This window comes from Gopherus flavomarginatus, chromosome 7, assembly GCF_025201925.1.
Source record: "Gopherus flavomarginatus isolate rGopFla2 chromosome 7, rGopFla2.mat.asm, whole genome shotgun sequence".
Lineage (NCBI taxonomy): Eukaryota > Metazoa > Chordata > Testudines > Testudinidae > Gopherus > Gopherus flavomarginatus.
In genome coordinates this window covers 97377061-97391547 of record NC_066623.1, presented here as the reverse complement: position 1 = coordinate 97391547, position 14487 = coordinate 97377061, and the positions used below count along the sequence as shown (strand labels likewise).

The 14487-nt window shown below is 38.9% G+C and overlaps 1 protein-coding gene across 4 annotated transcripts in view; it reads left to right on the top strand.

The window, feature by feature from the left end:
• The window catches only part of PDE4B (phosphodiesterase 4B), a 377221-nt gene extending 364442 nt beyond the window's left edge, over window positions 1–12779 (top strand). For all 4 annotated transcript variants that reach the window (XM_050962921.1, XM_050962920.1, XM_050962922.1 and 1 more), the window contains 8 exons: window positions 2618–2796; window positions 3529–3627; window positions 3775–3939; window positions 4978–5077; window positions 5867–6021; window positions 6135–6257; window positions 7262–7444; window positions 10714–12779. In XM_050962921.1, coding sequence (XP_050818878.1) covers window positions 2618–2796; window positions 3529–3627; window positions 3775–3939; window positions 4978–5077; window positions 5867–6021; window positions 6135–6257; window positions 7262–7444; window positions 10714–11079 — 1370 coding nt within the window. In that variant the 3' untranslated portion in view covers window positions 11080–12779. The remainder of the gene's footprint in view (window positions 1–2617; window positions 2797–3528; window positions 3628–3774; window positions 3940–4977; window positions 5078–5866; window positions 6022–6134; window positions 6258–7261; window positions 7445–10713) is intronic.
• Window positions 12780–14487: the final 1708 nt, after the last annotated feature.

Below are 14487 nucleotides of genomic sequence, written 5' to 3'. Positions count from 1 at the left end.
CTTTGGGTCAAATTTACCACTAATGGCCCAATCCTGAAGCCCTTATTTAGTCAATGGGCATTCCTCCAGAGTAAGGGCAGCAGGTTTTGGATCCATATCAATGACCAAACTGGGGTGGGGGGGAAGGCAGGGAGAGTATTCTTATCCCTCTCTTGGCCCTATCTAGATGGATTTACAACAACCAAAAAAAAGGTTTTTCACTGTGTGCCATCCTCTGCAGTGACAAACAGTATAGCTGCTCCCTTTCTTTCTTGTCTCATCAGAGAATTATAGCCTTGTGGAACAGCAACATCTGTTTCTGTGCCATTTTGTGTGTGCAGAAGTTCTAAATATAGACCTACACTATAAAATGTGATTTTTTTTTTAGTAGTTTTTTTTCAACTTCAGTATGAATCCAATCCCAAATGAGAGTGGTTCTTTTTTGTGAGTGGTAATTATAGGATTAGTGATAACAGCTAATGACAGGCTTTCATACAATAAACATTAAGGGCCTACCCTGCACCGTTGGTATACTCATGTGAGAGAGCTGCAGGACCAGATCCTGATATTGTATTTGCTTCCTAGAGAAGTGATTCTCATCGCAGATACTTGGACTTCTCCTGAAGCATATTTTACAGCTTTTGAGTAGTAGCTAATTTTACTAGCAATATATAGACTGACTTTAAGAACACATGGAACAGACACTCTGTGGAACAAATTGCTAAACCTTTGGTGGCTGATCATTGAATCATAGAGGAGATGACAGTCATTTGCTCAGATGATCACATGTTCTGGATGGTTTAAAGGGGACCACAAGTAGGACTGATAGAAAACAATAAAAACTCAGTGGGAGTGGGAATTATAACAGTCCTTAGAAACCATAATATGTGGTGTTGAAGGTGCAGAATATCTGTCTGCACCTTTTTAATATTTTAAAATCAATGAACTGCCTGTTAAGTGACAGGTACTCCAGTACTCTAAATCAAGGTAAAAAATATACATTCTTAAATTCAAGTAGGGTATTTTCATAAGAAGTAATATTTTGTGGTGGCCACTTAGCAACATGAGTATACTGTATGTAGCTAGATCACTAACCTGAAACCCTTTTACTGTTAAGTACAGGTTTTAATTTTTGTTGTTTCTTGATCTCCATCACTATTCTGTGTCAGCAAACTCGACCTGTCAGAAGGATTTTTCTCAAAATTCACATAATTAATGAGTTTAGTTATTTTGTCAAGTAACAAGGTTTTTGTTTAAGATCTTCATTTTGTCCTGCTTTAGCACTTAACATTGCCAAGGAAATAGTATATAGGAAAGTACTTCTGTTGGTCCAGTGCCTACTCACAGGGGAAACACCCGTTGATGCCAAATCGACTGTCATTGTGAATAATGTCTTTCTTCTTAATTGCAATGTTGCAGACACAATAGTAGTTCTTATTACAGAGATCTTTAATTAAGCAAAGGAAAACACAGCTAATGCCCTAGTCCCTCTAGAGATGATCAGATCTGCAAAAGTGCAAGGGGATTATAATCTGTTTCACAAGTGCACGAAAACTGCGCCCTACAAAAGTCATGTGCCATTCTTTCTTCATTTTAATCCAATAAATAAATTATTTGTGTTCCATTAAATGAAAGGCGATAGCTAATTGTGTAAATAGATTTATTTATTAAAACAAATCACAGCAGGCCAAATTCTCTCCCCAGTTACGTGTGCTGAACTCCCGTTGAAGTCAATAATAGTTCTACACATATCTAAGATCATAAATTAGTTCAGAGTACTGTAGGACACTTTGTTCACTATTAATGATTGGAATTAATCTAAAGGGTGGACATTATTATACAAACACTAATAGACTATTGCACAAATTAAGCAAAGTTGGTGTTAGCAGGCATAAAGGATAACTGCATGGTGTGTCATGCCCCAGCAAAGCCCAAAGGGAAGATCCATTACAGCGGAGGCCAGACAATGGTTATGTTGCTGTCCTGCACTAGATTTAGATCAGGAGGCGCCATCTTTAAAATACACCAGGCCTCCAGGGAGAATCTGTGTGAGGTGGAACCGCTAAATCAGCCTAGATTTTGACTACCCTGGACACATCCTTCTTTCACACTCAGTGGCAGCTCCACTCACAAGAGGAGAGAGTCAGCTGTTTCTGACAGCCTGCTATGCTCATCAGGGACCAAATTCTCTTCTGATGTAGCTACCCTGACACTAGTATAGTTACACCAACAGTAAATTTGACCTCCTCTTCCTAAGATCACTAATATCCTTTACACCAGCATAAGATCTTAGACCAGCATTTGTGTTACTAGTGGATTTAGACCTGAGTGTATCAGCCTTTCATGATTAATGATTACTATGTTAAAGACACTGGTACTGAGTAATAATGTCTTAATTTACAATGATCATTGCTTGCTTGAATGTAGTATTTTAAATTCAGTGTGATTTTTAATGGTTTGTTAAAATACTTTAAATTCCGAGGAGTGATTGTGTTAAGTAGGTTGCAAGGTTCTAAAATTATCATGTGTATAAAATTAAAACTTAATGGAGCGCCTCCAAATGGTTGATTTTTAAAGTGAGAGTTTGCTGTGTCCTGATTCCATGTAGTTGAATCATTTCACCGTTTTTCTTTCACAGACAAACAAAATGATGTGGAGATTCCCTCTCCCACACAGAAAGACAGAGAGAAGAAGAAAAAACAGCAGCTCATGACACAGATCAGTGGAGTGAAAAAATTAATGCATAGTTCAAGCTTAAACAATACCAGCATTTCGCGGTTTGGTGTGAAAACAGAAAAGGAAGACCATTTGGCCAAGGTGTGCATGATTCTTGTACAAAAACATCCTTGAAGTTCTATCATTCTAGATCTTCATCGAAGCTGGAAAGAGAGAAAAGATGGTGCTGTCTACTAGCTTTAGCATTAAAATGGGAGCCAGGTCTCGTGGGTTCTGTTCTCGTCTGTTTGAACTAGTAGACCAAGTCACTTATCCTAACCTGACAGCCTCTGTTGTAAAATGAGAATAAATATTACCTACCTGACAGAAGTATTGTGAGTCTTAATTAACATTTTCAATGGAAGTTGAATCAGGCCCCTAAAGCATATTTTTAGGTGTGTACAGGCTTTTGAAATTTCATCAGAATAGTTTAAAAGATCAGAAGGAGGAGAGTGTGACTAAGTAGTTCTGAACTGTAAAGTCTTAAGCAATTTTTGAACATAGCTCAGCCATGCCTGCCATTGGCCACTTTGCCTTTGTCTTCTTTCTGGAGTTTCCTGCAGTTACACGAGACAGCAACGAAAATAATTCCCTTATGACTCAATGCAGTGTGTTCGCCACTTAATAGTGGTTTGACATAGAATCTTCAGTGTTAATTTACATTTCATGTACTTTGATAATTACCAGTTAATATTAATTATCATCTTATTAAACTTTCAGAAAATATTGAAGAGTTGATTAAACCGATAGATATGATAGTTTGTGGTACATGCTCCCACATGCATTTTTAAAGTATTGTAACTATTCTTTTTTGTTGTTTTTGTTTTTCTATAGGAGTTGGAGGATCTGAATAAATGGGGTCTTAACATATTTAACGTTGCAAGATATTCACACAGCAGGCCCCTTACCTGTATTATGTATGCCATATTTCAGGTTAGAGATTCCACATTTATTTGCTACTCTTTTACAACACTTGCATGTTTTCTGATTGTTTTCTGGTTTGTTAAATCCTATAATATGTGTATGAGGACACCTTTGGTTGCATATTTAATGTGTATTCTTTTCACGCTTATTCAACAGGAGAGAGATCTACTAAAAACATTCAAAATCTCATCTGACACCTTTGTAACTTACATGATGACTTTGGAAGACCACTACCATTCTGATGTAGCCTACCATAACAGCCTACATGCTGCTGATGTTGCCCAGTCAACACACGTTCTTCTTTCTACGCCTGCATTAGATGTAAGTTGTTCTGTTTTTAACAATGTGATCTGTATTGGGGCATTGAAGTAATTTGTCTGGATAATTCTAAGGTAGTGTTTCCAAAACGTAGGATGCCGCTTGTGTAGGGAAAGCCCCTGGCGGGCTGGGGCAGTTTGTTTACCTGCCCCGTCTGCAGGTCTGGCTGATCGCTGCTCCCACTGCTCGTGGTTCGCTTCTCCAAGCCAATGAGAGCTGCAGGAAGCGGCGCGGGCTGAGGGACCTACTGGCCACTGCTTCCAGCAGCTCCCATTGGTCTGGAGCAGCGAACCACGGCCAGTGGGAGCTGCGATCGGCCGAACCTGCAGACGCAGCAGGTAGACAAACCGGCCCGGCCTGCCAGGGGTTTTCCCTACACAAGCGGCATCCCAAGTTTGTGAAACACTGTTCTAAAGCAATAAAGCAGGATATCTGAATGGATATTTCAGTATATAGATCCTCTGTGTGAGTTAATTGAAGCTATATGCAGTATTGGTGACCCTGAAATCTAACTGCTGGAAGGCAACAGAGGGCATAAACGACTGAAATGTGTAATCTTGAGCTAACCAGTGGGTTAGTGGTTGTGCATTCCAGTGCCATTCAAGGTTCAGAGAGTCAATTCCATGTCTTGTCCTTACTTCTGGTTTATAGATGAAATTCTGTCCACTCTCAACTCCTCAAAATCTACTATTGGAGTTTTGTTCACAGACTCAAGATTTCACTTTAAGTTTGTTAAAATACATAGCAGAACACTTCAGCCAATTCATTCTGCTTTAGCATCCATTCATATTGCAAAAGTAGTGTACTGTACTGCTTTTTCTGAGGGCTTAGTTTACTTAGGGCAAAGATACCTTAAATAATTTTCAGTAACAAGTGCATGTACTGTTTGAAGGGCTTTCTTCTGACTAGAAACATTTTGCTCATGGGAGGCTAAATCTTAAAAACAAGAACAATTCGTTTTGACAATTTTCCATGCAAACTATTCAGAGCTTATGATTTAAAGGCTGTGGTCACATGCTTATATTGTTCATTTTTTCCCAGGCTGTCTTCACAGATTTGGAAATCCTTGCAGCAATTTTTGCAGCTGCAATTCATGATGTGGATCACCCTGGTGTCTCCAATCAATTTCTTATTAATACAAGTAAGTCTGGTTTTAAATACAGTAGTACCGCACTAATTTGCAAATCTAATACACTCTCTCCCTTGGTCAACAAAGATTTAATAGCAGAGTAAGGTCTCAAATTACTTCTTTAAGACTGTGTTACTGTCATGCAATATTCTGCAGTAGACTACTAGCGCACCATGAAACTGAGCAATAATTAAACTGTTGTCAAAGTAACAAAACCAGTGAACTTTGTGATGTGGTCTCTTTGCGACATAAATTGTATTTATTTTCCTAGTACTAATTCACAGTGAGTCTTCCAGTCATTAGTGTGAACTTGGGCCGTTCTTTTATAACTAATATGAGACAACTAAATAATCCATAATATTTTATTTTATATTTTTATTGTTGTTGTGGATGAAGACAAAGCCAAAGATTAGTGTTTGTGGTTCATAGTCTACTTTGCAACATGCTAAATACATGTGTTAGTTCCAAGACAATTGTATGGCTCCATTTTGGAAAGTTTCTTTGCATGTTTCATGCTTTCTGTTGTTAGTGACAAAAAGATCATTTTTTTCTCTCATCTCAAGCTAGTTACCAATTAAACTGAATAATAATGAGCATATTAGAGTACTTGTACACGAGTGTTAATATTAGAATACCACATGCTATTTGGCACTGATGAAACAAAAAGAAAATCAGTAGAACACAGCATGCCTAGTTTTTAATCATTTATTTAAATGATTCTAAAGACTTCAATGCACAACCGAAAGATTTCCTGTTTGGAATCCTGCATTATGCTTACTGATTTCTTTCACACTTTGCTAGATTCTGAACTAGCTCTGATGTACAATGATGAATCTGTCTTGGAAAACCACCATCTTGCTGTGGGTTTCAAATTGCTGCAAGAAGAACACTGTGATATCTTCCAGAACCTTTCGAAGAAACAGCGTCAGACTCTCAGGAAAATGGTGATAGACATGGTAAGAATTCTACCCTTACTGTACTCTGGCTATCCCTACTGCTGTTCTTAAAGAGAAAAATTGCCTTTTTGCACTGCTGCATTTAGTTCAGAAAGTTTTCTTCTTTTATAAAGGTGTTGGCAACAGATATGTCCAAACATATGAGCCTTTTGGCAGATCTAAAGACTATGGTGGAAACTAAGAAAGTGACAAGTTCAGGAGTTCTCCTTTTGGATAACTATACAGATCGTATACAGGTATGTGATTGCAATTTTCCTTAGATTTTTGTCATTTTGCATAGTTTATTCTTTGTTGAAGAAACCGTGCTGCATAGTTTTACTCTGGGTAATAGTCGGCAGTTGTTGCAAAGTTCAGTGCTAACTTTTTTAGAAATCATTCAAAGCTTGTAGGACCCATATTGCTACTGTTCAATACCATGGAGAGAAGCAAAGAGGTACAGGAAGGCCCTAGGATGGATTTAGGCACTGCAATGTTCTCTCATTCTCTCTCTTGTTGAAGTTATTCTATTGTGTATCTGAGAGATCTGTCTCAGAATATCCCAATGCATAGAAAAACCCACAGTGCTGAGTCTCGAAGTATTGAGAAAGGGGCTTACTCTCTCTGAGAAAGGGAAAGCATTCCATTCCTCCCTCGACTTTGGTGGCAGACATTTAACAACAGGCTCACCAAAAAACCTCCCACCTTATCACTGGTTTAACATAAAGATCACGATTCATTTTTTTTAAAAGCTGTTAATCTGGAGACAGAAGTTGCTGTGAAATATAGAACGCTCCATTTCTCTTTAAATCCCTTTGTCCACAATTAATCAATGTTAATTCATTGATTTAATGAATTAAATCATTGTTTATTCAATGATTAATTGAATGTTAATGTTGTTATTCAGTTAATAGAGCAGGGCTATTTAACTATAAAAGGCTCCATTTAGAGAAGAAATTATGAATGGTGGGAAGAACCTGCATTCAAGAACAGACCTACATGATGGCAGTCTGCAACTGAACCCTGTATATCCATAGAGTTAGCTGATTTAGCACACAATGCCCTTTGTGCTTCCACAAAAGACCCTGACAACTAATCTCTAGTATAATTTGAAAGAAATTTTTGAGAACTTACTTTTTCATAGGATGTTGCATAATCAAAGACTTTTGTGATTAAAATGTTCTTGATTAAACAAACAGGTATGGTCTGAAATCTTCTTTTATTCCACTTGATTTTATGAGTTTTCTTATTAATGTAATTTCAGGTTCTCCGAAATATGGTACATTGTGCAGATTTGAGTAATCCCACAAAATCCCTGGAATTATATCGGCAGTGGACAGACAGAATCATGGAGGAATTTTTCCAGCAGGGAGACAAAGAACGAGAGAGAGGAATGGAAATTAGTCCAATGTGTGACAAACACACAGCCTCCGTGGAGAAATCACAGGTACTTTACATTGGGGTATATTTTAGTTGTTTCAGTTCGTAGTTTTAAAATTGAATGGGCCAAGTTCATCCCTGGTGTAACTTTGGTTTCATCAGTGGAGTTACACCAGGGATGAGTTTGGTCCAAATGTTTTTTCATTGATTTGGATATTTTTATTAAGGGCGTGGCACCCTCTTGCTGCATTTAATATGCTCGAGGGTCATCTTCCTTTTCAATTATAATGACAGGTTTTTTTCAGTGAAATAGGTAAATAGCCAAAGGTTCAGAAGTTTGATTCTGATAAACCCCAAATACCTGAATGTCTTTGAAGCTTTTATGGATTTACGTGACCATTCTAGGTGTTCTCTTTCCTGCTTCACTTCGCCTTATGTTCAAACGAAGACTCAGCCTTCTCTTTTGTGTTCCAACTTCCAGAAGCAATCGAGAATCTATCTGAGACCCCTGGCTGGGAAGGTGCGGTTCAGATTCTCCCACCTAGTATTCTTCTCTCATCCTTCACAACATCCTTCTCCTTGGTCCTCAATGAGTCCCTCCAAAATTGGTCAATATCCTGCCCAGTCGGCAAAGTTTTGGCAGTCTGTGTTTAGTGGCTAGTTTCCTTACATTTTGCACAGTCTAGGGACTTCCTGAGTCAGGATCCACTCCAGAATGCTTTGGGAAAGATCTGTAGACAGCAGCCAACCCAGTGTGGACTGTCAGACCTCTAGAAACCCACAGTTTTTCTGGATATAATCTTAAGGGCCTGTTGGAAGTCCTGGGAGGAGAGGATTGGGAAGGCAGGGCAGTATTTGTCTAAATCAATACAAATATTTAAAAAGGAGTTGGCTCCTTTGAAGACTGGAATATTTCTTACTTTGTGAGAACTCATTGTCAAGTCCCTTGTTCTCATTCATAGATTTTAAGGATAGAAGGAATCATTAGATCATGTAGTGTGTTCTATATAACACAAGCCACAGAATTTAACTCAGTCATCCCAATGTTGAGCCCAATGACTTATGTTGACTAAAGCACATTCTGCTCTTTAGATAGTGGTGCCTCAGTTGCTTATTTAATTGGCTTGAACAAGACATTGTCAAGGGTTTGTGGGCCTAAATACACCTCTACCTCGATATAATGCCACCCGATATAACACGAATTTGGATATAACGTGATAAAGCAGTGCTCCAGGGGGTGGGGATCCGCAGTCCGGTGAATCAAAGCAAGTTCAATATAACGGTTTCACCTATAACACGGTAAGATCTTTTTGGCTCCCGAGGACAGTGTTATATCGAGATAGAGGTGTAATTAACAAAGTTGCTCATTATTATTTCTAAATGTCCTCCTGTGCTAAACCACATAGCTTCAAAATTATTCACATCACCATTGGAAAAAATCTGTGCTCATTTGTTAGACCAACAACAATCTACGACCCCAGTTTGACAAGGAATTGTCCACATGCTCCGTAAGGCAGTGTTGAAGCGTTTTTCTGCTCCATCTTCTCACTTCAGAGAGATTTTAAAACATAAATTGTGATTGTGCAGGGAGATCAGGAATTGAACAGAATACCAGCCATTTGAACAAGACAAAAATGCATCAACAGAGAGAGGCATTTACCTTTTGAAGTTAAAAGGGCCTAAAATAGAAAGAATGACAAATACAAACATATTTGAAATTTTCAAATATACTAAATAATGTCCTTTTAAATCTAGTAAATATTCTTTTCAGAAACAGGCAAATCATTTGCTTGGTTGTTTGAGATGCTTGTTTAGATGAACAGTTAACTGTTTGTTTCATTTAAAAGTTGCAACATTTGTGACCATTAGTCCTTTATGAATATTGGGAGCTTTTATAATGTCAGCGAACCCCACTATCCAATAACCAAAACACTGAAGTTTTTTCACTTTAAAATGCCTCCAAACATGTGCTGCAGGAAGTTTTCATCACCTTTTTGCTTAAGCTGCCGCAACAGTATGTTACAATTGAATTAGAATGGTTCTATTGACATCCTGTTGTGTCTGAAGGAGGCATATGTGATTTCCAAAGCAAACATCCGTGTGTTGAGTCTGGCCCCTTACAGAGCCGTTTTCCTGCTGCATAGAAATGTTGTCCAGCAGTGCGCGGAGTCAGGTGACGCATTCTGTCAAGATGGAAGAATTTCAATCCTTTTTATGGCCATTCAGTTTTCTCCATCCTGTACGTCCTGTTTGTCAGACAATTAAAAAGTGAGCCAATTCGGAGCTCGCTTGCCAATAGTCTGAAGGGCTCACAGAGCCAACGTGGACCATCATTATTTCCATCAATGACACATCCGTCTGTACCACAGGAGGCCTGCATACATATTATACCATCACTGGGGACAAGGGATTGTTTTTGTCCAGGGTTCTTCATTTGGTTTTGTACACTCTTAACAAGGAAAAAAGAAAGTTGTAGTAGGCTGCATCTAAACAGAAAAACAGCAGCCACCTCTGCAGCAGAAAGCAGAGACATCTCTCTATTTAAAGATGCAAAGCAGAGAAAAGAAGTCATCACAAACACAAGCTACATGCGATAATAAGATATCATTAAAGGTCAAATTTAAGTCTATAAAAGCAGTAACATTCAGAATTCGGACTGATAGTCAATCTAAGAATGCTGGCTTTTTCACAGCTGCCAGCCAAATGAAAGCTCAAGGGAATTGCACTGCGATTGCCATTAATAAAAAAAAAAAAAGTCAGTATCGTTATTTCTGGTACCTCTGTATGGTAACAGTTGGGAGGTGACATTTAAATAGCAACCACAGTGAAGCCTTCTATCTCCCAAAGATTAACTCAGCTTGAGTTTTGCCTTAGTATTGCACCAGAACAGAGGGGTTTTTTTGGAGTCAGCCAAAGAAAACAGCAAGCCCCGAAATCAGTTGGGTTCTGAGATCCTGTAGATCCTCCTCTTAGGCTGTGGGAGGGATCTATTAGCAGTGGGCGTCCGCCCGCCCCGTTCCCAGAAACCCAATAGGTACTTATAATCACGTGTTCATTATGGGATGGCATAATGGTAGCCTTATCTCTGAATGTCTATGTTACTGTTGTTTTTAATTAAACCTCAACTCAGGGCCTGATGTGAAAAAAGGCCTCAAGCCAACTTTCATTTTTGTCAATACAGTTTTGCACAGGCATGATGTCTGCAAATGGTGCCATTTAGACACTGGGTTTTGGGGCCCGGTCTGATGCATTGAATCAGGTCCTTAGTGGTGTTGAATATTTTCTGAAAAAATGCATCAGTCATTTGTAATGTGTGTGTAATATTTTGTTTCTCAGGTTGGATTCATTGATTACATCGTCCATCCACTTTGGGAGACCTGGGCAGACCTAGTGCAGCCTGACGCACAAGACATCCTGGATACTTTAGAAGACAATAGGAACTGGTACCAGAGTATGATACCTCAAAGTCCCTCCCCTCCCCTTGATGAACAGAATAGAGACTGTCAGGGTCTAATGGAGAAGTTCCAGTTTGAACTGACTCTTGAAGAGGAGGATTCAGACGGACCTGAAAAGGAGAGTGAGAGTATCAGCTATTTTAGCAATACAAAGACACTCTGTGTGATTGACCCGGGCAAAAGGGAGTCGCAAGAAGAGGCTAATATAGAAGCTGTGACAGAAGATATGTCACCTGTTGATACATAATGTACTGTATGTAGGTGAACTTTAAACACTTAATGAGCATGCAAGCTGTCTTGTAGGACTAGCCTGCCATCTAGGTCTTAGGCCTGTGTCTAACATTGGCTAAAAGATCTTCTCAGCTACTTGAGATTGGAGTCAAGGTTAAAGATCGTGTATGGAATGATTGCTCAGGAAATTAACAGATGATTTACATTGTAGTTTAAGCCTTGTCATCTTAAAACATTGTGTTGTTCCAGAGCCAGCTTGAATTGTTACTGAACTGGTTGAAAGTGAACAACGCAGAACTGAGAGATTTTATACTGTTAAGATTTTGGGATTTATACCAGTTAGACTGATAGAAACTACTGAATAGTAACTCTACATATAAAACCTGTCCACCTAACCACCTGTCTGCGGACCTGTGTGCCTTTTTTGTAAACACTTTCACATCTTTTCAAGAGCCTATTAAATACACAAAGTTAGTATAAAACTCTACACAATGTGTTTCAAAATTGGTGGATACTTTTTTGATTCTTCCTGTTAAAAGAAATAGTCTTCCTTCTCTCATGGGCAATATCTGTCACTTTATTGCGGTTAATCATTTTTACAGGCTAAACAGAAGGGGTACCCCCTATATTTGCATTGCTGCACCTTTAATAGTCTTGTTAAATTTCCAGATGATCTTTTAAAGTCATTTCATGCCATTGCACATTGTTTCTGTTTGCTTGCTATATACAACAGTATTTTTTCCTCAGTGGGGTTCACTTTTGTTGTGCACAGGATAAAGGATAGTTCTGTTTTTCTAGCACAATGCAGTACATATACAATTAAGTGTAATAAGGCAGTGTGTGATGTGTGTTCTCCCTTTGCCGGTTTCTTTGCTCAGTGGAAGCTGCACGCTCAGATCTTTGTGTTTCTCTCACCTGTAGTTCATGTTTCCTAGGTTTAGTTCCATCATCCTTCTCCTGCACTGCCTTGAGCTCTAACACGTCCATTACTGTTTATAACAGTGTATTTATTACTGACTGTATATAATGTAATGTTTTGTAAGTTATTAATTTATATAAATTAACATTACCTGTCAATGGTGGTGTTAATTGTGTAGAAAACTCTGGATAAGAGTTGCCTTTTTTTCTTGTAACCTTTTGTATTGCATAAAATAGAAGAACCTGAACATAGCGTAAGAGACATACGGAACCCATAAAGGGCATTCAGGTGGCATTAGCTCACTGGAGTTTCGTTTTCATGATGAGTTAAGAAGAGTTGTATCTTACGACTGGGAGTGAGGGCAATAGGACTAGCCATTTAAACTACTGAAACGCTGAAAAGGAAACCCCTTGTGAATGCTGCCAACTATTAAACGTCATGTTCCAGTATATGAACAACCCAATGTGAATTTCTATGACAAAATGTGAACTGATGTAATAATTGTGCTGTGAAGCTTCTTCTGACAAAGCTTGTTAGGCATCATTAATGGTGTCAGTCTCAGTTTGTAAAATATATTTCAAGCTTTTGGTCCAACTTGTGACTAAATAGTTGATGAGACTAGCACAGTTGTGCATGATCAATGGGTTTGTATGTCTGTTGAACACTGCATTGTTCCAGGTGGTTATTTTATTGTTTTCAAAAGTTTCACACAATGTATGTTATAGTATTATATATTGTGTTCAGATGCATTCTTAAGAGATTTTTATATGAAGTGAATAAATGAAAGCATGACCTAGGCTGGGGCTCTTCTGGCTGTTTATTTTTTATCAGCAAAGAATCCTGTGGCACCTTATAGACTAACAGACGTTTTGGAGCATGAGCTTTCGTGGGTGAATACCCACTTCCTCAGATGCATGTTTTTTATCAACAACTTTGTATGTGAAATAACTAAGCAGCATCAAAATGTAACTAAGGTAGCTATAGCCTACCCTGGGAATACGCTAACATATGATCATGGACCAGCTCCCATGGTAAAATAAAAACCAGGCCTCCACACATAATAGCTTTCTGCAGGCAGAGAGCAAGCCAGAGACTTGAATAGCCAGCATCTGTAAGCACAAGGAGAAGGACATCCTCTGGCCAGTCTTCTACTTATTCAGAGTCTCAGGACGTGTCCAGCACTCAGAGACCCACTTCTTCCTTATTCACCTTTAATCTTCCTGATGGTGAAAATCATCAGTGCTGTGATCAGTCCTCTTAGCCTCTTCCGTGGCTTGGTTCTGTTGCAATTCCTGCAGTGAGGGCAGACACCTGTTAAGAAAGGCTTCTAACCTTTTCTCTGTCAAATGCTGCATAGGGTCTCTATTCCCCATCTTAGTAACACTGACAGGGTGCCTGCCCACACTATCCAGTACCACAGACCAAAGATAATTCTGGTCCCACAAAGCTGTTCAGGTTTCAGAATCTGGTTCCTGAGTCTTAGAATAATGGTTTTCCGATGCCGAAGCATTCTAAAATCACAAGTCGGGTGCCCAAAATCTTATGCAATTGGCTTAAAAATCATGAGATTTACAAAAAGTAATTTGGGGATCCTTTTGTGTCTTCTGGATTTCACACTGGTCACATTTTTCTCTGTAATCATGATGTCTAGAAACTTACTGCTTTTTTAAAAAAATAAAAGCTGAGAATCTCTCATAACCGATGGATTACAGGTGCCAAGGTTTTAAGAACACCCCCAAATATTTCAAGACTTGCTATAAAATCATGAAAGTTGTCAATAGTGTAGTGATCAGCCAAATTAGACATATAATCCAGTTCTTCCAGACGATGATGATAAGGTACATCTCGTTCTCGTTCTTTAACTGGACACTAGATGACATGACTAGGGACATTACAAACTAAATACCAATTTACAATGAATACCAATATTCTCCCTGAATTTTTTTCTAGCCACCTCCCCCTACTACCTGTCATATACTGAACTGTAAAGCTTTTTGCTTTTTTTGGATAGTCACTCACTGAAGGCACATCATGTGCAGATATTGGAAAGTGAGTAGGAGCTACTCTAACTGCGAGTACAAAGTACTGCACTGCACAGTGAACTCTTTCTAACTGAAATGGCTTCAAACAGGCCTCATGAGGACTCAAGGTCATGTGGCTATGTGGAAGGACTTTGTGAGTTCTTTGAGTACAAAACAGCATCTGAAAACTCTTAACCAGTAGAAAAAAACTGTATTTTCTCATGGCTCTAATAACTCAGGTGGCCAATCAATAAAAGAAACTTTCTTTAGAAAAAAGAAATCAGCTTGCAGGTGAGACTATGCATAAGGAAACAACAAAAGCCACTGCTCCCTTGACTGCAGCTTCCAGGCAGGCAATGGAAGTGAGGCATGGGGGGAACCTAGCATCCACCCCTCCCCCGCTATGCAAATTTTTGGGGGGATGCTCTGTTTCCTCCCTTCCCTCCCTTCCCCTCCCCCCAAGTATCTTGGGGAGGCAGATGCT